Here is a 27412-nt window from a genome sequence, read left to right on the forward strand (position 1 = left end):
TGGTTTAATCGGCTAATTGGCAGAATGAAAGATTACAAAACAAGTTAATGAAAAAAAATTGTATACACGGCTAAATGCATTTAGATGTAAAAAAAAATAAATTTTGAACCCTAATTTGTATTTATTTACTACGTTGTACCTTGTTACCTTGTGTCATCTCCTCTCATCTTTCCTTCTTCAAAAAATGGAGGAACTCCTCATAAGATGATAGTGACTCATTAACGGACCGTACTGGTTAATCACGAATAAATATATTGTAGAATATAACTATTTTAACCAGTATTTTCTCATGGTTTCATCCGTGTTCCGGAGTAACTTTTTTCCGTACCCGGATAAAATATAGCCCATGTCACTCGGGGATATTTCCAATAGTGAAAGAATTTTTCAAACCAGTTCAGCAGTTATAAAAAAAATATTTCTTCTAAATTATATTAGTGAGTGTACCTGTACATAGATATAGGAAGTATGCCCAATGAGGACTCTTTTCCTAGAAAGAAAATTTTCCTTTTTTACTGGAAAGAACGGGGCATCATATCTTATCAACGTCGTATAATTTTGAGGTCGTTTAAAGAAACGTCAAGTACCTACGTTTCGTCAACAATAAAAAGAAAGAAAAAAAAGCAATATTAATAAAAGTAGAAAAGAAGCCAGTCACATTCTTATCCACATGCGACGAAAGATGTTGAAAACAATTTAACCTGACTTTCTTGAACCAACCAAATCAAATCATTTATTTCATTTAGGCCTTTACAAGCACTTATCAACGTGAGTCAACGTCAACATTTTTTAAATAAGGTTGATTCTAGTTGCCCATTCCAAAAGTAGCTTCCTATGGAGAAGAACGGGCAAGAAACTCCATGAGAAACCCACTTAGTAGTATTACTTTTACCTATGTTTAAATACTTTGACTTTGTACAACGCCATCTATCATTGCCCATTCTCAAAGAACAGTAATTTAAAAGCGTGAAATTTTTATTTATAGTAATTAAGACTATTACGATAAAAGTTAAATATTAGTATGTAGACGCAAGTTTTTCGATACACTGGGTAGGTACACTTGAGTGGCATAAATGATCTCTCTCACAAGCATTTTGGCTGTCGCCTGCTCACTTACTGTAAAGGTGCATGCATATCAATGTGCGGAGCTTACTCAAGGTAAGATTCTTTATTCTTTTTTGCCATTATTTTATGAATTTTAGTTGCCATACCACTTGCCTGTAAGACCACTTGATTTGCAAAATTTCAGTCGGCCATCCAGAGGTAGAATTTTGACATTAGCAAGTAATGTAATTTTTTTTCTGGTAGTCATCCTCGGCTTCCAGTCTAGCCGGATGTGGCTGAGTTCCAGTGATTTACAAGGAGCGACTACTCAGCGATCTGACCTCCTCAACCCAGTTACCTACCCGGGCAACCCAATACCCCTTGGTTAGACTGGTGTCAGACTTACTGGCTTCTGACTTCCCGTAACGACTGCCAATGATGTTCAATGACAGACGAGACCTACAGTTTAACGTGTCATCCAAAACACAGTCATATGTAGAATTTTGATATTAGCAAGTACATAATGTCATTTTTTTCTGGTAACCAAAACAAATGATAACTAGATAGAATATTAGGAACTGACGATCGTCTAAATAAAATCAATAAACGCTAGAGCGTGTATTGTTAAAGTATGTTTTGTTTTTAGAGATCGGTCTATTTTTATAAATACGATTTATAAATATATTTTTTTTGAACATTCTCAGGAGTGTGGACAGCCAGTCAGATTTCAATTAAAGCATCAGTGGATGGAACCGATATGGAAATACCCGTACCTGTGAGTACATTATTGTTTCTAAATCATCCTCCACTTAAACCCATCATCATCCTCCGAGCCCTTTTCCCAACTATGTTGGGGTCGGCTTCTAGTCTAACCGGATTCAGCTCAGTACTAGCGCTTTACAAGGAGCGACTGCCCTATCTGACCTCCTCAACCCAGTTACCCGGGCAACCCAATACCCCTTGGTTAGACTGGTGTTAGATTTACTGGCTTCTGACTACCCGTAACGACTGCCAAGGATGTTCAATGACAGCTGGGACCTACAGTATAATGCTGAAACACGGTCATTGGTGTCTAAGATATACTTAGAAAGTACATACAAACTTAGAAAAGTTGCATTGGTACTTGACTGACCTGGAATCGAACCCGCGTCTTCATACACGAGAGGTTGGTTCTTTGCCCACTAGGCCACCACGACTACATAGAGGCGGGAGACCTATCCCTGTTATTTATACATAATGAATAAATCATTTTTTTTTTCAGTATTTATCACTGTGCACTGTAGTCGGTATGGGGGTGTCAGTTTGTTCGGAAGAGGCTTCTACGGCTGATATTGAGTTCCGCGACCATTCAGTCGTAATACACCGAAACAGGGATATATCAGGACCTGCTTCAGTTTCTGCCACAATTTATTGTGCTACCTGACCTGCGCTGTAGTGACCACTTTTTAGTAAATATATTTAAGTATCTATAGGTCTGTATTTAAATTTAGAATATGTCATTGTGAATTAAAGTTTCTCAAAAAAAATTAGCTTTTTTCACTTCTTCGACATGGTACATTCTTCAAAACTTGTTAACAACTTACCTATAAGGAACTCTTTCTTCCTTGATTATTTTATTGGTTCGTGAGGACCATTTCGGACTACTCAACAGTTTTTAAGCTCTTGTAGGATCATTTTGGTATACTAAAAACTTTACTCAACAACTCATAAAAGGTAGTAGTTATTATTATGCCCCTAGAGAAAAAATCGTACTATTTACAGTATGAGTTTATCAGCATCTTGACGTAGGTCACACAAATAAGAATTTTTGACGAAAGACAATGTTTTTTTCATGCGACCTTAATATTTGTATGCTCAAGAAAAATCTCAACATATAATCTAAAAAAATTCATCAGATCTCACGCTTGGATGTGAAATGTCTTGGCTTGCCATTATCGAAACCGATAAGAAACTATAATCACTGTATAGTATTAAAACAAAGTCGCATTCTCTGTCCCCATATCCCTACGCACCTATGTATGCTTAAATCTTTAAAACTACGCAATGGATTCTGACGTGGTTTTTTTTAATAGATAGCTTGTGATGCATGTGTGCAGTGTGCGTGTTAACGTGTGCGTTAACAAGAGTGATTGTAGAGGAAGGTAAACTTGTGAAGCCGGGGCGGGTCGCTAGTTATAACATAATATCGACAAAAATCAAACCCTTCGCCTAACATCGCTTCCAAGATGTGTGCCAAGCCATTCATAAAAAATTAAGGTAAAGGGATATAATAAAATAGTAACTTTTTAAAGACACTTTTTATTGATAAAAATTAAATACATTGTACAGACTGATTTTACACAAGATAGTAAAAGTTCTAAGTATACTTAGACACCAATGGCTGATAAAAAGGTGAAGGAAAACATCTTGAGGAAACCTGGACTATAAAGTCTGAAATCACCAACCCGCATTGAGCAAGCGTGGTGATTAATGCTCAATCCTTCTCCATGTGAGAGGAGGCCTGTGCCCAGCAGTGGGACGATAAAAAGGCTGTATAAAAAAAAAAAAAAAAGTAAAACATAACACTTTGATAGAAAGACACCCATAAGATCTTAAGTAATTCTTTAGGTATTTCTACCACAAGAAAAATAACATTTGCTCCAGAAGGAACATGGTTGTTATTTAGTCAGTACGAGTCTGACTTTATTGCTCCAACCGCATGGGGATTTCCGACTTCCTTTTGTAAGTGTTAGAAATTGACAAAATTGGCAAATATTTTTTTAATGAAAAGAAATAATAATTTTATTAGTAAGATGAAAGATCTTTAGAGGTACTGGACACAGTTAGAAATCACAGTATACGGTCGCGGTAATTCTAACTGGAGTAAACAGTCTTCCCAAACGGTGAACCAAGAGTATTGACGCGTTGTAGAACGAGATTTGAGGAGGTAAATCTCCGTCACATACTTCTGCATGCACACCCGATACTCCTTTGAAACATAAGCGTTTTTCCTGCAAAGATACATATATGTGTGGTTTAGGTCCAAGAGTCTTGTTTACATTGTCATTTGTACATCTTTGACAGCCGATGCGGTAGTCAGAGGCCAGAAAATCAGGTAACCCGTCTTCTAAAGGGTATCGGATTGCCCGGATGATTTGGTTCATATAGTCATAGATGAGTAGGTCAAATAGGCAGTCGGTAAATTCGTTTAGACTGGTATTCTACACTTCGCTGGACTATCACAGTTGGGAAAAGGCTAGGCAGGTGGCAGATGACGACATATTCTCTGTATAAAAAGGATTGTTTCGAAACGTTATACTTACGTGTACGGTAATAGTCCAGTCACGGACATAAGGTTGCAAGATAAGTTCATCAAGTTGCACTGGATAGCCAAACTTTGAACCTGGGAGAAAAAATACTTATTTATTTTCTACCACATTAAGGTTGCCCGCCCACGTCAGACTATTGTATCGGCTGAGTTTTTGTAGGATTTTCTGAACGACTTTTTATAGAAAGTGTACGTTGCACTATATATTGCTATCAGTGCGTTCTTTTTTCTTCCACAAAATCGGGCGGCCTAAACAAACTAAAACAAAAGCGGCCGAAGCTATCAAAAAACGGGAAGGAGCGCTGGAAACCGACTGTTGGTAGAGTAACCAGCACAGCACCACTTAAATGCCTTGCTCAAAGATGTGCAGCAGCATTTCCGAAGCTAAGAATACCCCACACTGCGGCCAGACTGCCAGAGCGGTGAGGATGGGCAAATCCCCCCAGCTTGGTGAAGGCAGCAGTGGACGATTTTAAGCCATGACAATCGACACACAAACTTTGTATCACGATTGGTTTATTATACTTTATTGGCAAAGTTTTCAAATTATAAAAAATCTCACCGATGTCTGCAGGACTGCATGCGTTTTGTCCTTGGGCGCTAAATGCAAGTGCGCAAGCGATGATCACAATACTTGCAACTGAGATCATTTTGTCCAGCTAAGTGTACCCAAGATACCGTAAACCTAACGCCTTATATACCTTTCTTTGGAAAATTTGTATTAAAATTAAAAACTAAATTCATATAATTGAATTTCACGGGTCTTAATTGGTAACTAGACAAAAACATAAGAGAGGTAAAATAGAAATAATACACGTACCTATGTAGAGTTTTCTCTGAATTAAAACAATAAGGAGTTAGGATGCAGGTTAGTTTTCTATTCCCGTCATCATAAGTCTTTATACCTGACTTAGTTATATATTTTTTATATCAAAACCAAACTTCACCGTCACTGTAGACGGAGTCATACTAAACGGATTCTACTCTATTTTACAATTTTAGTTGCATAGACTATAAAGACACCTTGGTTTACTAACTTACAGTCGGCATATACTTACGGCGATTTCCAAACTCTATCTATCCGTCGTTTTGCTTACTAGAGGTAGTTATTTTTATTAAGGATATCTTAGACACCAATGACAAATGACCAATGTGTTTCAGATGACACGTTAAACTGTAGGTCCCGGCTGTCATTGAACATCCTTGGCAGTCGTTGCGGGTAGTCAGAAGCCAGTAAGTCTAACACCAGTCTAACCAAGGGGTATTGGGTTGCCGGGGTAATTGGGTAGGGGAGGTCAAATAGGGCAGTCGCTCCTCGTACTCAGCTACATCCGGTTAGACTGGAACATAGCATAGTTGGGATAAAGCTCGGAGGATGATGATGAGGTAAAATTTTAACAAGTACAGAATGTCAATCTCTTTTCTCTGGTAAGCAAAACAATATACTGACCTATAGATAGAATATTGGGAACTGCCTATCGTCTCAAATCTCGCCTATGAATCGTCAAAGTATATTTATAGTATACTTTTAGTTTTTCAGTAGTTTTACGTTTATAAATATATTTTCTTATTTTATTTTGAACATTCTCAGGTGTGCTGACAGCCAGATAGATGAACACTTAAAAAATCAATGGATAGAAACCAAACGTGTTCTAGTAACTAATCTTACCTACCATACGTCACTTGACCTATGAGAAGGCGCCTAATCTACCTTACTTACGGCATCTTTCCTTCATTATCATCATCATCATCTCAGCCATAGGACGTCCACTGCTGAACATAGGCCTCCCCCTTAGATCTCCACAGATATCTGTTGGAAGCGACCTGCATCCAGCGTCTTCCGGTGACCTTTATAAGATCGTCTGTCATCTTGTTGGTGGACGTCCTACGCTGCGCTTGCTAGTCCGTGGTCTCCACTCCAGCACTTTTCGACCCCATCGGCATCTTTCCTTCCTTCGTTAAGTCTTAGCCTAAGGATATGCAAGACTTGGCGAGATGAATCCTTGGATAGGTGACCTTCTTGTCATAACGAGTTCTTCCGTGTTTCGTAAGGCACGTTCAATTGGTGGATCCCGGCTGTCATTTCAACATCTTTGGCAGTCGTTACAGGTGGTCAGAAGCCAGAAAGTCTGACAACCATTCTTACCAAAGACTACCCACGCCAATAATGCTGGGAAAGGGCCTAGGGTGATGACTCGTCATCATACATACATTTTGGAAATATATTATAAATGCATAATATTATACATGTGAAAGGACAATGCTATTCTTTGTATGGAAGTTGGGCTCAAGAGTTGCCCACAGTAACTGCATAGTGTATTATGTTCCATAGGCTTATAATTAGGTCCCAGACCAAAATATTTCGAAATCTATCCCAGGAGTCCTGAGAAAAACTGGTTTGACTCTTATTCAATGTTACGAAAAATATGCTTACGAACTCTTAACTATTCCACTTTTATTGCCTTAATTGAAATGCATTATAATATTAATCGACAAATACGAGGTATTGAACGAGATTTTTTTTTACCGACTTCAAAAAATGGAGGAGTTTTTCAGTTCGTTTGTATTCTTTTTACGTAAGTACGTGCATAACACCGTCGTTTACCAACCGATTTAAACAATAATTTTATTGTTTGAAAGGATTTACTTTCCAAATGGTTCCTTTGTTATTCGGTCCAGGGTCTGGTGATAGAAACCTTAAAACAATAGGGAACTCTCGGAAATTGTAAGCACATATCGAATAAAAACTTGTCATTCGGGTATATGTCTCCGACACCACAAAACAGTGGAGGTTAAGACCTGACCTGACGATGGAGACGACAGTGAGACGAGGGAACTCCTCAACGGTATCTATTTACTACCTCGTGTTCGAGCTTATTTTATTCGTCTTGATAAGATTTTTCCATTGCCATTACGGATATTAATTGCATGACGCTACACGAACTTAGGACTGATTGTGGTAGATAGAGACTGAAAAGCAAGAGAAACAGCAATTACCTTTAAACGTCTATTTCTGTTTTTTTATCCTGTTAACAGTGAAAGAAACCACTAACTATCTGAATGTTATTTCAAGAAAAGAGGTTGTTAGGTTTGTGGCTGCTTAAAACGGCTTGCTAACAATGGCTGGCTAACATTAGAATCGGGTTTTCTCGGGACCTCTGGGACCGATTTCAAAAATATTTGGATTCCGACTTAAGAGTGAAGTAAAGAACCTATTTTAACCATTCCCACTACTGGGCAAATGGCTTGGGCTTTATAAAGTGACTGTTCAAGTTGAACATTAGGACCGGTTTTTCTCGGGACCTCTGGGACCGATTTCCAAAATATTTGGATTTCGTATTAACAGTGAAGTAAAGAACCTATTCTAACCATTCCCACTTCTGGGCAAATGGCTTGGGCTTTATAAAGTGACTGTTCAAGTTTGACATTAGAACCAGTTTTTCTCGGGACCTCTGGCACCGATTTCAAAAATGTTTGGTTTCCGTATTAACAGTGAAGTAAAGAACCTATTCTAACCATTCCCACTACTGGGCAAATGGCTTGGGCTTCATAAAGTGACTGTTCAAGTTTAACATTAGAACCGGTTTTTCTCGGGACCTCTGGCACCGATTTCCAAAATATTTGGATTTCGTGTAAACAGTGCAGTAAAGAACCTATTTCGACCACTTTCACTACTGGGCAAATGGCTCAGGCTTTGTTAAGTGACTATCTATGAAGAACATTTGAACCGGTTTTTTTCGGGACCTATGGGACCGATTTCAAAAATATTTGGATTTCGTGTTCAGAGTGCACTATGGAACCAGCTGGAACTACTCCCACTGCTGGGCAAACTTTGAGCCCAGACCCTGGCATTGTCCTTTGTGAGAATGTATGGATGTATGTTTTTGTTATTCTTTCACGCAAAAACGCCTGGGCCGATTTGTTTGAAAGTTATGTAAATAGGTGATACTCTGGATTAGCACAAAGGCTTTTTATCGTCACACCACGCGGGCAAAGCCACGAGCGAAAGCCAGCGTGTAGGTATATAATAAAATAGTAACTTTTCAAAGACACATTTAATGAGAAAAATTTAATACATTGTACAGACTGATTTTACACGACCAAGTATTGATAGAAGGACTCCTCTATGGATCTAAATAATTCCTTAGGTATTTCTACCACAGAAACAAAGACATTTGCGGGTTTGTTAGCAGGACTGGAACACGAGGGGCTCCAGAAGGAACATGGGTGTCTTTAAGTCAGTACGAGTCTGACTCTATTGCTCCAACCGCAGATGGATTTCCGACTCCCTTTTGTGAGAAATTGGACACGGTGACAAAATTGGTAGCATCGAAGGTACAATTTTTTTTTATGAAAAGAAATAATAATTATGAAGATGAAAGATCTTTAAAATTGATACCATCGAATTTGCAAACATTTTTTTTATGGAAAGAAATCATAATTATGAAGATGAAAGATAGGATCTTTAGGGGTACCGGACAGGGTTTAGACCACACAGAACACGGTCACGGTGACAGTAGCTGGAGTGAGCACACTTCCCACACGGCGAATCAAGAGTTTATCTATGCTGATGAACTGGCTCTGAGGAGGTACATCTCCGTCACATACTTCTGCGAGCGCACCCGATACTCCATTCACGCATTGGGGTATTGCCTGCAAAAGAAACATGTGCATTGCTTTAGGTTCAAGAGTCCTGGCAACTCGTCTTCTAAAGGGTATCGGATTTCCCGGGTTGAGAAGGTCAAATAGGCAGTCGCTAAATTCGTTTTGACTGGTATTGTACTCTTCGCTGGACCATCTGTTACTACTACTGTTACAGCCTTTTTATCGTCCTACTGCTGGGCTGCGGCCTCCTCTCACACGGAGAAGGATTGAGCGTTAATCACCACGCTTGCTCAATGTAGGTTGCTGATTTCAGATACAGTCTGTCTAGTCCAGGATTCCTCAAGATGTTTTCATTCACCTTTTTATCAGTCATTGTGTCCAAAATATACTTAGAAAGTACATACAAACTTAGAAAAGTTGCCTGACCTGGAATCGAACCCACACCCCCATACTCGAGAAGTTGGTTCTTTACCCACTAGGCCACCGCGACTTCTGCTGGACCATCACAGTTGGGAAAAGGCTAGACCGGAGGCAGATAACGACCTGTTCTCAGTGTTCTGTGTGTAAAAATGATTTTTTCGAGCCATTATACTTACGGGTATATTAACAGTCCATTCACGGACATATGGTTTCAGGATAAGTTCTTGCAGTTGCACTGGATAGCCAGTCGGTGAACCTGGTAGGGAGTAAAAGATACTTATTTAATTTCTACCACACTAAGGTTGCCCGTCCACGCCGTCAGACTTTTGTATCGGCCGAATTTTTGTAGGATTTTCTGAACAACTTTTTGTACCGACGATGTGACATATTATGTACCTACGTAATACGTTGCATGGATGGAAATGGCTGGCTTTATTCTTCAATTATTTATTTTTATTTACAAATAACTTTTTACAATAACTTAATAATAAATATATATACAACATACAACTAACTTATTACCTAATATAAACACTTACTATAGATAAAAATATTTAAAAAATTGCATCAAAAAACTCCTCCTCATCGCTGCCCACCGGGAGTGTACCCAAGAGGCTGGCAGCATTGCCACGTTGGATGGCAATGCTTACTTTTTGGCCAAAATAAAAACCAGCCCTTGGGTCACCTGAAGTGTCAGCAAGTCGCTTAGCGATATCCTTATATAGGAGATGAGCACTTGGACCCCACGGCCCGAGGGTTTCAACCCCAAACGGCTCAAAGGTATAGTTACCCACCAGGGTACTATATTTGCGCCGTTTGAGGTCCTCTGCAGCCGCAGCAGCGGAACCAGCACATCGCGCCGAGCTAGGAAGGTGAGATGGTGCAAGAGTATCGACACAGGTCGCGTCCCATACTAAAGACCTACCCATCTTCCACGGGAACAACGACTTCTTCAATAAGTTGTTGCAAGAGGAAACAATACCGGACGAGTAGTGCAATAGTTTCCTGGCCTGGTGCCAACATTTGAGAATCAGGATGATATGTGGATTGCAACAACTATAGGGGAATAAAGCTAATGTAACTTAGTACGAAAGTGTGGGAGAAAGTTATTGGTAGGACGCTTAGAGAGGAGAGTTTACACACAAAATCAATTCATTAAATCATGACAACCGACACACAAACTCCGTATCACGATTGGTTAATTGCCAAAGTGGTCAATTATAAAAAAAAAACTCACCGATTTCTGCAGGACTGCATGCGTTTTGTCCGCGTGCGCCCAATGCAAACGCGCAAACGATGACCACAATACTTGTAACTGAGACCATTTTGTCCTACTAAGTGTACCCAAGATACCGAAAACCCAACGCTTTATATACCCGTTTATGGAAAATCATTATTAAAAACGAATTCTAAATTCATATAATTGAATTTCACAGGTCTTAATTAGAGAGCAAAACGAATTGCGCATGAGTGCCAAATTAAGGGCGTGTTAGTAATTAAAATTATTTGTTAATTATGTCGCTGTTTTGACGTATATAAGGCGTTGGATTTTCGGTATCTTGGGTACACTTTGCTGGACAAAATGATCTCAGTTACAAGTATTGTGATCATGAGCTGCGCACTGGCCTTAGGCGTGCATGGACAAAACGTGTGCTCGGAGGCGCAATACCGTAAGACTTTTTAAATTGTTTCTTGCCGGAACAGGTTTTCTACCATCACATATTTTATAGTGCGGTAGACTGCACATCAGTGGTAACTGTCATGCACCTTAACTCAATAGTAATAAGTACGATTTGCCTATAAAAGTGTTACCACTGACCTGAAGTTGACTGTACTGCCCACGGAGGAAGGAAAAATAGCGCATATCGACGCCTTAGAGTGAAAATCTCGTAAGTGCAAGAGATAACTTTTCAGGATAAGGATTGGTATTCGATATTTTTTACGATTATCTTCCAAGAAATGCAATAAAAAAATATTAAGAAAAAATGCATTTTTCAGGATAAGGATTAGTATTCCATATTTTTTACGATTATCTTCCAAGAAATGCAATAAAAAAATATTGAGAAAAAATGCATTTCCGAGGTTTTCATTCTAAGACGACGATATGCCATAAGGAAGACAACTCAGGCGCCTTCTTGTAGGCCAAGCAACGTAAGGTAGACGTTATTAGTTACTAGAGCTAACTGCATGCACTCCATAGATGGCGTGTAAGGACGGAACTAGTATATTTCCTCGTCGTTAGATTTTGCATTATGACATCTACACTGGTCATTTTATGAACCATATGTATCTTTTTTTTAACGACGTCAAAAATCATCAAATGACCCCTCCCGCTGTGGGTTAGCAGCGGTGAGGGAGTGTCAGACTCTTACTGACTAAAAACCGTTTTGTTCCGTCATAGGCCTTTTATGTACCAGGGCCGCGGTATCTCTTTCGAACAACCCGCAGAACCATATGTATCTTTTAAAAACTTTGTATCTTTAAAAAACTGACAGCTGTCAACTACACAAAAGAGGCGGTAGCACTGTACTTTGTTTGCTTCCTTACAGAATATATACCAACGAATCACCCCGTGAAGCTATTACCAGTATACATGGATCCCTACGTTGCCGACTATAATGTTAGCATACCAGTAAGTACCTACACCTGGCCACTTGTCCAGCCCTTTTTCAGTCTTAAGCATCTGAATACCAGTGTTTTGCACGGAGCTAAGAACTGCCTATCTGACTTTCGCAACATAGAACCATTAATATATAGATACACTTACAATATACTTACTAGATTCTCTCGTCCCTGGGGAACTTCTTCCAAACAGCAGACAAAAATGTTTCCTATTTAATCTAGCTTACATAGATACACATTTTCCCGCTATGTTGGGGTTGGCTTCCAGTTACATATCTATACTAATATTATAAAGCTGAAGAGTTTGTTTGTTTGTTTGTTTGAACGCGCTAATCTCAGGAACTACTGGCCCGACTTGAAAATTTCTTTCAGTGTTAGATAGCCCATTTATCGAGGAAGGCTATAGGCTACTTTTTATCCCGGTACGGGAAGTAGTTCCCACGGGATGCGGGTGAAACCGCTGGCAGAAGCTAGTCTATACTAATATAGTAAAAAGGAAACCTTTTTTTTGTTTGAACCCTAAAGGCTCCGAAAATACTGATTTGGGAAATTTTAAATGCGTTTTTTGAAAGCTACACAACTCTCCGAGTGACAGCCTATATGTTGTCTGTTTATAAGCAGAATTGCACCCGGGACGTGGTTGAACCCGCTGGAAAACAGCTAGTTATAAATATACACTGACGTTCTTAGTTCAAAACATGATCTTTTGCAGCCTATACCCGAATGCGTCAAAGGAGTCTCAGGTTTACACGCAATAGTTTGCGACAATGATCAGCCGCCTAGCACCACCTTCGTCAATTGGAACACTCTCATAGTTCACCGTACCGGAAGCCTGGCCGGCAAAGGAGTGGTTTATATTACAGCCTACTGTATTGAGTGATAAATCTTGTCCATTACCCCTAAACTTGATCTTTTCTCTTCATTTTATTTGTTACGGTGACTCCTGAGTGACAACAAACAGTCGATTTCCAATAACTGATTATCAAAGTGGTCAACAACCGTAAACTTTAATGGCCAACATCTGTCATTCTTTGTGGCCAACTTCTGTCAATTCTAGTGGCCAACATACATTTGTCAATTCGCTTTGAATTGTTCGCGATTCGCTCACACAGGATGCACCCTTACACGACGGGCTTTTAATGAATTTTCTTTTTAGCAAGGAATGACGTTTTTATGCCAGTACATTTTATAACCGTGCTTATGTCTTAGAACTGATCTATGGTAGTTAATAGTACTAGCAAAATGTTTAAACAATTAATTACGTTTGTAATTGAAGCAAAGTGATCGCTGTTGTTGTTCTTTGTGAAAAAAGTATTTTGTTTTCAATAAAATAACAAGTTTTCGTCGTCGTAAAGTTCAATTGTAATATGTATTTTATTTTTTTCTCAATATATTGTATCTATTTGTCAAAAACTATTTTTGTTGTTATTTGTTACCTCCTTTATTATTTTTTTATTAATTTTGTATCCCGAACCTTATATTGAGATACCTTTAATGTACAATTTGTAAAGGTACATGTAAATTAATGAACCTTAGTCTACATTTAAATGTAAAACATCGTCGAAGAGCTCTTCCTGATCGCTGCCAACCGGGACTGTACCCAATAGGCTGGTAGCTTTGCCTTGTTGCATGGCAATGCTTAGCCGTTTTCAAATATAGGTTCCAGGGTAACCGGATGCCGCTGTGTACCAGTGTTTTACAAGGAGCGACTATCTATCTGACCTGAACCCAGTTACCTTGGCAACCTGATACCCCTTTGTAACTTACCAATAGTAAGATTGACACCCACGGACCGACCGCGCCAAGCCTTGCTTAACCTTATGATCGATCAATCCGCGCGGCTTTGACTTAGCCACGACTCCACGAGCTCTTCTTTATACAGTAGGTAAGATAAAAAGTCGTGGTGGCTTAGTGGGCAAAGAACCAACCTCTCGAGTATAAGGGCGCGGGTTCGATTCCAGGTCAGGCAAGTACCAATACAACTTTTCTAAGTTTGTATGTACTTTCTAAGTATATCTTAAACACCAATGTGCTTCCTGTGTTTCGGATGGCACGTTAAACTGTAGGTCCCGGCTGTCATTGAACATCTTTGGCAGTCGTTACGGGTAGTCAGAAGTCAGTAAGTCTGACACCAGTCTAACCAAGTTTATTGGGTTGCCCGGGTAACTGGGTTGAGGGGGCCAGATAGGGCAGTCGCTCCTTATAAAACACTGGTAATCAGCTACATCCGGTTAGAGTCGAAGCCGACCCCAACATAGTTGGGGAAAAGGCTCGGAGGATGATGAGGTAAGATAAAAAAACAAATTCGCTTTTATAGTTCAAGCATTTTATTCAGAAAAGTATAATACATATTCAAACCAAACACCGTAACCAAAGAAAATTCAAGGACCAAATGTTTTGGCTGCTTCATAAGGCTCTACCTATGGAGAACAAAATGACTAGCGGAGGTGCCATAACGGAAAATTTACAAAGAAAGTTGCGCGCCAAAATGCAATGAGCGGCGGACAAGGAACGTTACTGTTTTCGCCCTTCAGAGACCCGTACCTAAATTTTTTGCAACATCAAAAATCGTTGACAGAGGTCTCAAAGAACCCGAACGCCTCGTTAGTTCATTCGTAAGTTAGTTTTGGACATGTTCAACGTACGAATTTGAGCTAGAAGAAGGCGCTTGACCTACCGCATTATGGCATCTCCGCTCATGTTTCCTTGGGTTTACCTATTTCTGCAGTAAACTATACCATCGACCTTGCCAGTGCCTTGCAGGTTACCAGGACGGTGTATCAAAAGAGTGTTCGCGTCGACGAAGTGGGCCACAGCTTTCACGTCATTGTCGCATATCGTTGCATGCACGCCTGCTATATCTGTGCATGGAGCCTGTAAGAAAAACACATTTTTTTTGGTTATTTCGAAGTTATGAAATTCCGCTGCTATTGGAGCGAAAGATAGTGTCAATCTCCCTGCAGACTAAACAGACAGCTGACGCTAGACAGTATGGCAAAAAAAAGTTTTCAGTCTGATACCGGCCAAATACCAAATCTTTGTAGAGTGCGTACTATCATTCATTCTATACTGATCCATGAGCCCAAACAAACTATCGATCGACTAAAAGTTTGTGGTGTGTGCGTGTACTCATATTCTGTAGTGTACCACCCACGTATGTTCCTTCTGGAACCATCAGTCATCATTATCATTATCATCATCTCAGCCATAGGACGTCCACTGCTGAACATAGGCCTCCCCCTTTGATCTCCACAGATACCTGTTGGAAGCGACCTGCATCGTCTTTTCTGCGCAATGTCTTTTCGTCCGACATACCTCAGTGCCTCAAGACGAAAGTCTTCAACCAATGTGTGTTACCAGTGATGACTTACGGCACCGAACCATCAGTGTTCCAGATTTATTATATAGTGTTATTGTAGGAACAAGGCACACTACTGGTTTGCATGAAGAACCTCGTTCTAGTGTGTTCATTGAGTTTAAGGTCTCCCCACATTTATCGAAGCGAAATCGGTTTAAGCCGAGTCGCATGCACACCACACTACACGACTTATCGCTTTAGTAATACACGGCTCGTTATCGTATAAACGGCTCGTTTCGCCATCGGCCGGCGTCGCGACGCGTCTTCCAAGCTGAGCCGATGCGGCTTTTACGAAATTCTAAAGACGAGCGTCGTTTGTGGCCCGAACGGGCTACGGATCATTCACGGTGTAATATAAACTGCTTCATACAAAATGTATAGTTATCGGCACGAATCTTGAGCTCTGACCTACATCTACGCAGAAGTAATTTATTGGGTCCCTTTTGTGGTATGAAGTGCGGAGCGGGGGCGGGCTGAAGCGGTGATTGGCCCGCTGTGCATCGCGTCATAGCCGTCACTCGGGATTGGTTCTTTGCTAATAAATTACTTCTGCGCAGATGTAGGTCAGAGCCCAAGATTCGTGCCGATAACTATATGTAACGTTTCACATCCGTGCCCCGTACGAGCCACGTATACGGCACGCTCCGGACACGGCCCGGCCTAATATATCCCTTAGCCGTAAAGCAAAACAATGAGAAAAATAACATGAAAAACAAGGAACTGAAAAAGCAGAAACATGATAAAGAAGTGTGTACTTACGGTTATGGCAATACTCCAGTCGGGGACATTGGCGGTAAGTTCAACAGTGTCAAAAGGCATTTCATCATCTGCCTTTTCACCTAGAATAATGCAAAATAATTTATTGTAGTAACCTTGCCTGATAGCGGTATAGGACCTTATCACACTAGCGGATTGCGAGCGTCTTCAAAGCGGAACGGACGCGCAACGAATACGTTACGGGCGCGCAACGAACACGCCGCGCATACGCAGCGAATTCGTCGCGAAAAGCAGTCTTTTATTCGTTTGCAAGAAAACACAAAGTAGTCGCTCTCTTCCATTCGATTTTTGTTTGAATCCATTTTGTTACCGAGTGTATTGCACGTCGTTAATTTGCAAACACAAGGGAATTTCCGTTGTTTGTAATGACTGACTCTTAAATGGTGTTCTAATTCTCGCACATGTTTAATCTATTTACTTTGTTTGAATTTTTTAATTTATTTTAACGTATTTTATTTTTTCTTTGTGCTGATCGACATATTATAGTTCGGCCATTCAGAGAATGCGTTCCTGACACGTCGCGATTGAACTGACGACGTAACTACATTCATTGATTATTGATATAATAATGTTGTTTTAATGCTCCTCAATTGTTAAAACGGTAAACAACCAGCAAAAATATTTTTATCGTAACTGCAACGCCATTGCAAAGTTACGTCGTCAGTTCAATCGCGACGTGTCAGGAACGCATTCTCTGAATGGCCGAACTTTAACGTCATCATCATCTTCCAAGCCTTTTTCCCAACTATGTTGGGGGTCGGCTTCCTGTCTAACCGGATGTAGCCGAGTACTAGTGCTGTACCAGTATATTAACGTATTTATTAACTTAATGTGATGATTAGGTACGACACACTTTGTTTATTTACAAAACTTACCGAAATCTGCAGTAGTGCATTGCTCTGGGCCTCCTTGCGCGAGTGCTAAGGTAAGTGCGCTAGCGATGAACACAATACGAGTAACTGATATCATTTTGTCCAGCTAAATGTACCAAAGCTAAAAACCCAACTCCTTATATACCATGATTAACTTAAAAAGTTATTAGTAAACTATGTATAATCGTATTAAATACAAATAATTCATTTTTATACGGGTTTTAATCACAGTTCGAAACTAATTATATGAAACGGATTTTTTTTTGCATATAATGTGTGAATTTAATGCTTTTGGGTGGGATGTTCAAATTAGTTTTTTTTTGGTGGGGTGTTTTGATGTTTAGTATTGACTGCCTCATTGGTCTAGTGCTCGCAAGCGCGGCTGCTGTGCCAGAGGTCTCGGGTTCGATTCCCGGGTCGGGCCGAAATCGCTTTGTGGGTTTTCTTAAATTTTCACAAAGCAGCCCGTAGTCTGGAAGTTGGCGATTGATTCACCCGTGCATCGGAGAGCACGTAAATGTCGGTCCTGCGCCTGATCTCTTCCCGGTCGTGTCGGATTGCCGTCCCATCGGGTTATGAGAGTAAAGGAATAGGGAGTGCACCTGCGTCTGCGCAAATGCTCGTGCACTATAATATGTCCTCCGCAGCTGGCTGATCTCCTTAAGTGAGAAAAGCCGCCGTGGCCGAAAATCGGCCGTGGACGCCATTATTTAAATATTGTGTCGGTCGGTAACAGTGGTCTTATGAATCATCATCTGACCGACTATGTTGTGGTCAGCTTCCAGTCTAACAGGATGCAGCTGAGTACTAGTATTTTACATATCGACTGCCTATCTGACCTCCTCAATCCAGTTACATTAGAATTGTAATATTTTTGGGAGTTAAACAAAGACTTTAGTCATCAAAAATAACTTTATTACAACCGCGTATAAGAGAGTACATAAGAAAGTACATAAGAAAGAACATAAGAGAGTACATAAGAAAGTATATAAGAGAGTACATAAGAGTGTACATAAGGGAGTACATAAGAGAGAACATAAGAGAGAACATAACAGGAGTACATAAGAGAGTACATAAGAGAGTATATAAGAGGAGTACATAAGAAAGTTGCATAATTTAGCCCTAAAATTAAACGTACCCGAACCGGAACCAGAAGAACTCCAAAACATATCTTTATCCTTTTTGACCATCTTTTTCAGGAAAATGGAGGAGATGACTTAATTAGGCTAAGGGCGATAAGGAATATTTTAGTAGATAGAATTAATAGATTACACTCATAACTTTACTTTTTAATTAATAATTTTAAAAAATTGCATTTTTATAATATTTAAAAAATAACCTTAATCTAAGTCTTTTTTTCCATAAACCTTACAAAAACTTCCATAGCCTCTCTCATAAAGTCCAACCATTTAGCCTGTAATCGCAATTCATCATCTCTTTGTCTCACCCTTTCTTGCATCTCTAATTCTCTAACTCTCAATTCATCATCTCTTTGTCTCACCTTTTCTTGCATCTCTAATTCTCTAACTCTCAATTCATCATCTCTTTGTCTCACCCTTTCTTGCATCTCTAATTCTCTAACTCTCAATTCATCATCTCTTTGTCTCACCCTTTCTTTCATCTCTAATTCTCTAACTCTCAATTCCTCTGTCCTAATCCGCAACCGCTCTTTCTCTAATTCTTCATAGGCCCTATCACGCTCTCTAGCATACTCCTTTGACTTTCTATCTGCTTGTAAAAACATTTTTCCTATTTGTTGTTCCTTGGCTTTTTTTTGTGGTGGTGGTTTCCACGTCTCTTCTTCATGTATTTGAGGAGATGGAGGATGTGCCTCGGTTGATGGGAGAGCAGGGGTTTCATCTGGTGGACTCGGTGGTGGAGGGGGAGCCACTGTTGGCTGACTACTTGTGCCCCGAATATTTCAATCTGTAAAACATTTTATTAATGTTGATTAGACTAGTCCTTTTTCTTATTAGCAGAAACTTGAGTTCTGATAGAAACATTTACTGTGTAATGTGATATTTATGTACATATATCGGGTGTGTCGTTCATAATCACATTAAATTAAATGCGTTAATATACTGGTTAATATACGTCGATTAACACAAAGATAAAAGAAAAATAAGTAAAAATAAAAAAATGTTTTTTTCAAACAAAGTAAATGGAATAAAAATTTTCAAAAATTAGAACACCATATAAAAGTCAATCATTACAAACAACTGAAATTCTCCCTTGAAAACTGACAGCTGTCAACTGATCAAAACATACGATACTCCTAACTTTATCTCTGCTTTACACATGATGTTGTAAATTATAAAAACGAAAAATGACTCCTGTGGCTAAACCACTGAATGGATTAGGTTATTTTTTTTACAATTCGCCATAGAATATCATAAAGTATATGCGATATGATTTAATGTGATTGTGAACGACACACCCGATATATATAATGGGATTTATGTATAAATAATCTTTTTATCAAGACTTCACATTGAACAAAAATTATGATGCTTTTATGTACCTAATTTATGGATGCATAAAACCACGTTAAACATATATTTACATTAATTGATTAATTATTATAAAAGTAAAATTCATATTTACCTATTTCATAGTCATCCACATGTGCATCAGGAACTCTCATCTCTGATGGTTGAGAAATTTCAGCAGCTTCCTGAAATTAAAAATAATAATTACTTACGAGGTAAAAAAAAATAATTTTAAAAATAGGTAAGTATGTGGCTAACCCGTTGAAACCCTGCTTCTTCCACCACCATGCCAGTAGTTGCCTGCACTCCAATTATCTGCATGACTCGGTTTTCTAAATGAGTCAAGGATAATTGGAGAGCTGGCCCTCCACCAGTGCCACTAGCGGCCCTATTAATTTTGGCACACTTCTTCTTGCAATTATTTTTGTAAACGCTCCACACCTTGAATTAAACAACAATAATTTAAGCAGGAATTCCATACAAACTTACTTCACACGAAGATATTGGATACCTAACTAATTAAAACACCTAAGAGTGACTTTATTCAAGTGCCCAACAACAAAAAAAAATAGCGTCACTTGAGTTAACATACCTTGCGCCATTTCTCCTCAGACCTAGATTCGCCTGTGCCTTCACTATTTAATTTATTTTTTAACTCCTTCCATTTCATTTGTATGAAATTCCGACCTCGTGGGCCGTCTGAAGGTTTAGACAAATCTCCATTTCTGGAATAGAAATAGCATTGCGCTTAAAATACTTCACACTAAAGTTTATGCCACTCAAACTTATTAAACTGTTTACTCACGCTTTCATGAATTCAACCATCATTTCATATTGCGTCTGACTGGTTCTCATAATTATTTATTATATTAAAAGCACTTAATTATTTGTAGCAAAAAAAAACAGAAATACTTTTATTGTGGACGTTTAGCAAAACATAAACAAACTTGGCGCCCCCTTACGCGCGTCGGATGTCAAGTGGGTGCGTTCGGTACCCGTCATTTAAAAAAAATAAAATCTCCATAACTATGTTATATTGCTAAAGATAATGCCATTTTATAATGTCTAATAATTAACTTTGGGTCTGTTCTTTATATAACATTTAGTTTTTATTATAATTTAATAATAATAAAACGTTTAATCAAAGGTGAAAAAAATATTAACAACTAGAGTTAGTTTTCGAACTCACGATTCATTCAACAATCGTTAATTTTGCACACTATGGCGCGTCCCTATTTACATTAAGTCTATGATTTACATCAGCACATAGATGTAATATACTCATAGACATAAAATTAGGAAACAGGACTGCGCACTTTTAACCCATAAACGAGCCAAGTGAAACAGTTAGTACGGAGGCCGTCTTTCCCTTTCTAATAGGGTGACTATGAGATTAAGCTATGTGAGACCAATCCGAGTTTGCTAAGATTATTAAACACAGATTGGTATTTAAGTTCTAACTTACGCAGTTTGTGTTTGTGTGTCCGTACGAACTGTTTCACTCGGCTCGTTTTTTGGGTATAAGTGCGCAGTCCTGTTTACTATATTATGTCTATGGTCAATGCTCACGTACCAGGTACAGCTCTATCTAAATTTTTTTGGGAACTTTTTATTTTTTAATTTTTAAAAACACCCATTCATTACATTGACCGTCTAGGGAAGGCCTATTGATTCGTTTTAATTATATCACAATACCTATATCTTAGAGACACTAAAATGCAATTTATAAACCGATAAGCAACCGAGGAACCGTAACTTTATTTCATTTTTATAGTCTATGGTTTGGTATTTTCTGTTATCTGTCTTGTCTGTCCGTTCCTATTGCTACTCTGGATTGTCTGTGGTTTTAGCAGGTTTTAGAATTCGAACTTTTTCCATGTCGGTTTGCTACTTATTATAAAATTTATGTTTTAAAGTTATTAAAACAAGTAAAGATATATTTATTTGCGTAAAAGGTGTAATAGGGGTAATAAAAATGTCTGATAGTAAAACTATGAGCAGTAATCCTAATAAGCGGCGAATTCAAGAAATTGATGGTCGGATAGAAGATTTGTCGCATGAAATACTGAGTTTGAATGATTTGGTGTCTAAAACTCAGATGGAATGCTCTTTATTGGCTGTTAAGCTTAAAAGGGAGAAAGTGAAGGCGCTGACGGCACTCGCGAAGTCTAAGGTTTTACTTGCCGACATGGAAATTTTAGTCGCCGAAAGCGATCTGTTGATTGATCTCGAAAACTTGAAGAATTGTAAAAAAATGAAGTTGGATCGTGATGCAGGTAAGCTATTTGAAATGCTTTATAATTTTTACGGATTATCCCAGCAATTATCATTTTATTCTATAGCAACGGGAATTTTTCCCCCTACCCGCCATTTTGTTCGAAAAAGAAAATTAAAGTAGGTACGTGTTTAAATAATGTTTTGCCAGCTTTTGTTTCTTTTAATTTAGTCATTGATATTCCTTATAGTCATTTTCAATCAAGTATTGGTATCTACCACATTAAATTATAATAGCTGTCTTGATTTTGTTGAGCAAAATGATCATAAATTAAATATCGCTTTCCCGCGGTTTTCTGTGTCCTGTGGGAACTATTGCCTGTACCAGGGTAAATATTTCCCAAGATACTCGTGAACAGTGTCGCTTTCTAGCAGTTAAATAAGTTTTCAAATCCAATAAGTAGAGGAAGCATTCTTTTGTGCACTTAAGAACTATTGAAGTTATTTAAAAATATATTTTTCGTTTGGATATACACAAATAACATAGACTACATTTTATCCCAGTACTGGGAGAAGTTCCTAACTATGACAACTATAACTGGTTGTTATTAATATACCTACACTCCACCTGTGTAGGTATATAAACATATGTATGTAAACAATCCTGATATTACTTTTTATGCAAATAAAATACTTTCAAAAATAATGATTCTATTAACTAAGTAAAACATTTTAAGCCGCATTCTCTTTTTAAACTGCAAATGAAACATAATTCAACTTATTCCTTTGAAACTACTTTGTGTATGTGGACTTTAATATCTCTTATTCCAAAGTTTATTTTTCAAAATATGTTACAGGTAAATCACAACAAGAGTCTCAGGAAACAGCTAAATCAAACAAGTCGATTGCTGTACAAACTGACAAATCTTCGCCGGAGAAGAAGAAAAGGAAGCACCGTACTTCAAAACCAGATACTTCCTCCGATGAAACAATAATAATACCGTTACTGGAAACTTCTAAAACGGAAACGCGTGTCGCCCATTTTAACTTTGACTTAATCAAAAAATCATCCGCAAACAACTCTGACTCGGAGGCATCCCTATCCAGTTCTTTGAAGGCAGAGTTCGAAAAACCCTACAAGCCAGATACCCCAAAACCAGATAAGAAAACAGAATCTGAGAAACTGGAGAGGAAATCTAAAGGTAAATCAGACAAGAAGAACAGGTCTAAAAGTAAAAGTAAATCTTCACAGCAAACACAATCCCCGAATACCAGTAGCAGTGCCAGTAAGCCTAAAACAGTGGCCGAATTAAAAGCCAAGACCGTTGAACAAATCAACAAAAGTATCGCTACTTTGTCAAGTCATACTAATACTTCTAGACATGGTATTGACAGGGATGCAACTCCATCGACATCCTTCATTCCTATCAGACATAATATGCCACAGATGGTCTCGCAAAGTCATGGTATTTACTTGTCTAGGCTTCCACAATCTGCAAGCCATACGGGTATGCAAACCCCTCCTCTTCAAACAAATTTTACGTACCATGAGCCAAGAAATGTGATTCTCCAGAATCATGCTTTTTACCGTAAATCTCAGTAGATCTATCTAGAAAAAATATTATTAATCTCTTACGTCATAATCGTAACTTTGTTGTTTTTCTCATATATTTCTTTATTTTGTTAGATGTTATTTAGAAGTGCGTAATTGCAATTTATGCATGTTTGCATTATCTGTATATAATTTATTTCTTTGCATATCATACAGTAATAAACAAAGAAAACGTTTCAATTGTTGAACAATTGATTCAAATTACTATATGTATGGTAATTTTTGTTCTTTTCAACAAAAAAACATAATTTCCATTGAAGATAACCCATTCCAAACTCAAATTGTGGTCAATTTGAAGTAGGGAATGTATTTTGTTCTTTTAATAGATATTATGTTTTTTTTTTAATCCAAGCGATAACTTAATGTTGCTAATATTGACATCAGACTATAAACCTCATTTAATAGTACTTAAATTTAACCCAATATTCTATCTATCCATTGATTTAAATTTTGACAAGTTATATCAAACTCCTATCTGTAGTAGGTAACCACAGATAGATTCAATATTGGTGGTACATCTGTCTGATGATTTGTTCAAGCTTGCTTACTGGTCACCAGTGTACGTCTTTAAATTAAAAATACCTCTTTTTATATGTTCCTGATGCTAATATAAGATTTTTTTTCCTAATCATGTGTATGTAAGACAGTAATTTTCATTAGAAGATAAGCCTAATTTTTAATTAGCAATCAGCTTGAGGAGCGGAATGACTGTGAAGTTTTACAATATGTGATTAAACTTAGAAAACTATATTTATAAGAAAAAAGTCAATATGTGCCTTATTAATTTTAAGTTTTTTTTGTACAATGTACACATTATTAAACCCAGGTACTTGCCTAGTGTTTCTGAGGTGCCGTCCTAATTTTGAAAACAGGATTGTAATATAGTATGTAAGATTTTTTATACCTCGAAATTGCCTATTTGTCATAGTATTAGTAGAATATGTGCATATATTCAGTCAATTTGAAATTGCGACTTGAGAAAGAAGAAATTGCTTTAAATCTTTTTGGTGTGGAACATACTAGTTTGTTATAGTTTTATGTTGTAGATTATACCTTGTCTAAGTTGAAATGGTATTGCTCCAGTGCATAAATGCGGTAATGAACGCTTCATTTCAGCTTAGGCGAGCTATATTGTTCTTATTTTAATCAATTGAGACTGATTTTATGCATGACTTGGTAAGTAGGTACAAAATATTATGTTGTAACAGAAGTGTACGCCGATTTAAAAATGTTGACAAAGTATTCGATTTTTTGTGTTGTATTAAGCACGTGTCACTTAATGTGTTAACGGTTAAAGTTGATTTTATTTTTCTTGTTTTTGTTAATATATTTATGCACCATATACTTATGCAAATGTCACGTATAGTGAGTGCTTGGTAGTGGGCGCATCATTTCGGCCCAGACGTGAGAGACAGACATAGCCTATTTTTTTAGACATAATATAATGTTGTTACAAAAGTGTGAGTCAATACGTTAAATTGTTGACAAAGTACTCGATTTTTGTTCTGTATCAAGCATGCATCAGAGATTGTGTTCACAGTTGAAAGTTGATTTTATTTTACTTGTTGATTATTTCTAATTTTTGTGTTGTAAACTCTTGTACATGTATAAGAGACGACTTTATAAGACTTGTAACTTGAATCATGATGATTAAAAATATTTTATCTTTGATGCCTTTGTTTTATTACGACTGTAACTTGCGGTTTTGCCGCTTCCTGAGTGAACTACTTCGTGGGACAAAAGTATAGCTTTCCTCTATAAATGGGGTAAATAACGAACTACAACCAGGATAAGTATATTCTAACGGTCATTCACAATACATGTTCTATCTGGGGCCCGATTCTCCTAATTTTACTTAAGCGACCTTCGATTGACGTTCGACTCGAGTCGACTGAGATCCAATCCCGACTCGATTACTATTGAAGCGTATGTGGCATTCCGCTATTTTTTCTTTGAAATAAACGTTTTTATTCTTTTCTGTCATTCAATAATGAATCATTTTGTCTGCAAATGTTTTACGATTGCAAAATGATTGCACGGCAAACTACCGTATAGACCAAAATTACCAAAATAGCATACCAATCGCACACCAATCAAATGTCAATCGAATACGATTGGTCTTTTATTAGTAGCAGAATGCCCGATATGGTTAAAACTGCTATTACGATCGTATTGCGATTCGATTACTATTCGATTTTGACATTATTAACTTAGGAGAATCGGGCCCCTGTTTGTAATCAAACGTAGTACTTCTGTGGCAGTTGTGGCACTTTCCTAATACCGCCTAATACATATCTCCTAAATTAACTCTCAAATCAAGTAGCATTAAGAAACTTGGGCAACGCGCATTTTATACGTGACCCATGGCATCTAAACTTAATTGTTGATTTTAGATTTTCATTCTATAATCACCAATTAAGTTATTACACATATTTAAAAAAAGTCGTGCAGTTGTAGGGGTCATCTATGCATCTACTGAGCTGATTTTGAATATGGTTGAGTTGAACAAATAGAAAACCCAGTTTTTGAAATTGAAGGCCATACTACTTTGTTAGAGTCCTGGAAATATTTCCTATGGGTGTTAATAGTTCCTAATAGTTCCGTACCATCATTCTATACTACTATTATAAAGCTGAAGAGTTTGATTTTTTGTTTGTTTGAACGCGCTATTCTCAGGAAGTACTGGGCCGATTTGAAAATTTCTTTCAGTGTTAGATAGCCCATTTAGCGTGGAAGGCTATAGGCTACTTTTTATCCCGGTGCGATAGGTTGTTCCCACGGGATGCGGGTGAAACCGCTGGCAGAAGCTAGTTATTTATAAAATGAGCAAAAAAATCACGTTTGTTGTATGGGAACCCCCAAAATATTTATTATTATATTCTAGTTTTCAGTATTTGTTGTTATAGTGGCAACAGAAATACATCATCATCTGTGAGAATGTCAACTCTCTAACTATCACGGTTTATGAGATACCTGGTGACAGACAGACGGACGGACAGAGGTGCGAAAACAATAGGGTTCCCTTTGGGTACGGAACCCTAATAATGACTGGTTTCTAACTGCTGTTAAGATGAATAAAATGATTTGATTTTTATATTGAACAGACTCAATAACATTTTATTATGTCAATCTGACTGAGCTTGAGATTAAAGTTTGATCTATTCAATACTAGATGGCGTATCAGTATCAGTCTAAGCGCTTAGATACGCTTATAAAATAAAAATGCCTTATAAAATACGTAAAGTAGCAGTGATCCATTTTTGGTGTTTAATAGTAGATGGGAAATAAAGAAAGTGCCAGCCTCTTGAGTACATTCCCAGTGGGCAGCGATGTGGAGGAGTTTTTTGTTTTTTTTTTTTTTTTTTTTAATATTAGTAATTTATAGTAGGTGTATATAATTTTACTATTTTTTAAAAGTAATGTAAATATTTCAATTATACTAAACGCATATGTCCAGATCAACACACTTAAAGTTTTTGTTAACGTTATAATTGAAGTCTCAAAAGATTGGTATCTAAGCTACACAAAAGTATCGATGTCTATGGTTTACTGCGATTTGTATTGTCTGTGGTTGTCAGTAGCTGGGTTGCTAGAGTGAAGGTACCTTACGCAATTATGGGGAAAACAAATCTTGTTCTGGAATAAATGCTGCTACGCAAAATTCTGAAAATAAAGATAATTAAGTGACATTGTTGAATCTACTTCAAGATTGCGATGTTACACAAAAATAAGAAGTTTGGTGATTTTAAATAAAAAAACTACCTCTCCACCGTTTCACCCGCATCCCGGGGAACTTCTTCCCGTAATTACTCGGACGTAAGATACCTAGTCTGGTCTTCCTAACAGTTAAATAATTTTTCAGCGGTTATGGAGACTCTAAACACACAAAAGATGTGCGAGTGGTGCTCGGCGCGCGTAAGAATAGTAATAGTATCCATATTTTGCTGATTTTAGGTCAGATAAAAAATGTTTACTGGTGATGCAGATATGTTTGGTTAATGATTCTGGACCACCACCTGGTTTTTTTGCACTGCTTAACATTCATTCCTGTTCGTGGATAAAGTCAGTTATGTTGTGTCAGCTGTGGCAATTGAG

At 37.9% G+C, this 27412-nt stretch overlaps 3 protein-coding genes and 1 pseudogene across 3 annotated transcripts; 2 read left to right on the plus strand and 2 right to left on the minus strand.

Annotated features, from left to right (window-relative positions):
• Window positions 1-8393: 8393 nt before the first annotated feature.
• On the minus strand, window positions 8394-10944 carry LOC124644158. Its single transcript, XM_047183394.1, has 3 exons — window positions 10611-10944; window positions 9550-9629; window positions 8394-9001 (listed from the first exon to the last, which is right to left on the minus strand). Exons 1-3 carry the CDS (start codon window positions 10696-10698, stop codon window positions 8834-8836), a joined length of 336 nt encoding a protein of 111 aa, XP_047039350.1. The 5' UTR covers window positions 10699-10944; the 3' UTR covers window positions 8394-8833.
• A 3-nt stretch (window positions 10945-10947) lies between these two features.
• On the plus strand, window positions 10948-13353 carry LOC124644157. Its single transcript, XM_047183393.1, has 3 exons — window positions 10948-11043; window positions 11923-12005; window positions 12708-13353. The coding sequence occupies exons 1-3, from the start codon at window positions 10956-10958 to the stop codon at window positions 12873-12875; spliced, it is 339 nt and encodes a 112-aa protein (XP_047039349.1). The 5' UTR covers window positions 10948-10955; the 3' UTR covers window positions 12876-13353.
• Window positions 13354-18276: 4923 nt separating this feature from the next.
• LOC124644124 lies at window positions 18277-20672 on the minus strand (annotated as a pseudogene).
• A 685-nt stretch (window positions 20673-21357) lies between these two features.
• On the plus strand, window positions 21358-24988 carry LOC124644305. Its single transcript, XM_047183602.1, has 2 exons — window positions 21358-21767; window positions 22563-24988. The coding sequence occupies exons 1-2, from the start codon at window positions 21467-21469 to the stop codon at window positions 23306-23308; spliced, it is 1047 nt and encodes a 348-aa protein (XP_047039558.1). The 5' UTR covers window positions 21358-21466; the 3' UTR covers window positions 23309-24988.
• The last annotated feature ends 2424 nt before the right edge of the window (window positions 24989-27412 follow it).

This window comes from Helicoverpa zea, chromosome 29 (genome assembly GCF_022581195.2).
Source record: "Helicoverpa zea isolate HzStark_Cry1AcR chromosome 29, ilHelZeax1.1, whole genome shotgun sequence".
Lineage (NCBI taxonomy): Eukaryota > Metazoa > Arthropoda > Insecta > Lepidoptera > Noctuidae > Helicoverpa > Helicoverpa zea.

Excerpts from the sequence above, each read along its gene's own strand:
- LOC124644158 (XM_047183394.1), bottom strand. The coding sequence starts at position 10,698 with ATGGTCTCAGTTACAAGTATTGTGGTCATCGTTTGCGCGTTTGCATTG. Across the intron at positions 9,630-10,610 it reads ATGCAGTCCTGCAGAAATCG|GTTCACCGACTGGCTATCCA; the intron begins GTGAGTTTTTTT and ends ACTCCCTACCAG. Across the intron at positions 9,002-9,549 it reads AATGGACTGTTAATATACCC|GCAATACCCCAATGCGTGAA; the intron begins GTAAGTATAATG and ends TTTCTTTTGCAG.
- LOC124644157 (XM_047183393.1), top strand. The coding sequence starts at position 10,956 with ATGATCTCAGTTACAAGTATTGTGATCATGAGCTGCGCACTGGCCTTA. Across the intron at positions 11,044-11,922 it reads GTGCTCGGAGGCGCAATACC|AATATATACCAACGAATCAC; the intron begins GTAAGACTTTTT and ends GCTTCCTTACAG. Across the intron at positions 12,006-12,707 it reads ACTATAATGTTAGCATACCA|CCTATACCCGAATGCGTCAA; the intron begins GTAAGTACCTAC and ends GATCTTTTGCAG.
- LOC124644305 (XM_047183602.1), top strand. The coding sequence starts at position 21,467 with ATGTCTGATAGTAAAACTATGAGCAGTAATCCTAATAAGCGGCGAATT. Across the intron at positions 21,768-22,562 it reads GAAGTTGGATCGTGATGCAG|GTAAATCACAACAAGAGTCT; the intron begins GTAAGCTATTTG and ends AATATGTTACAG.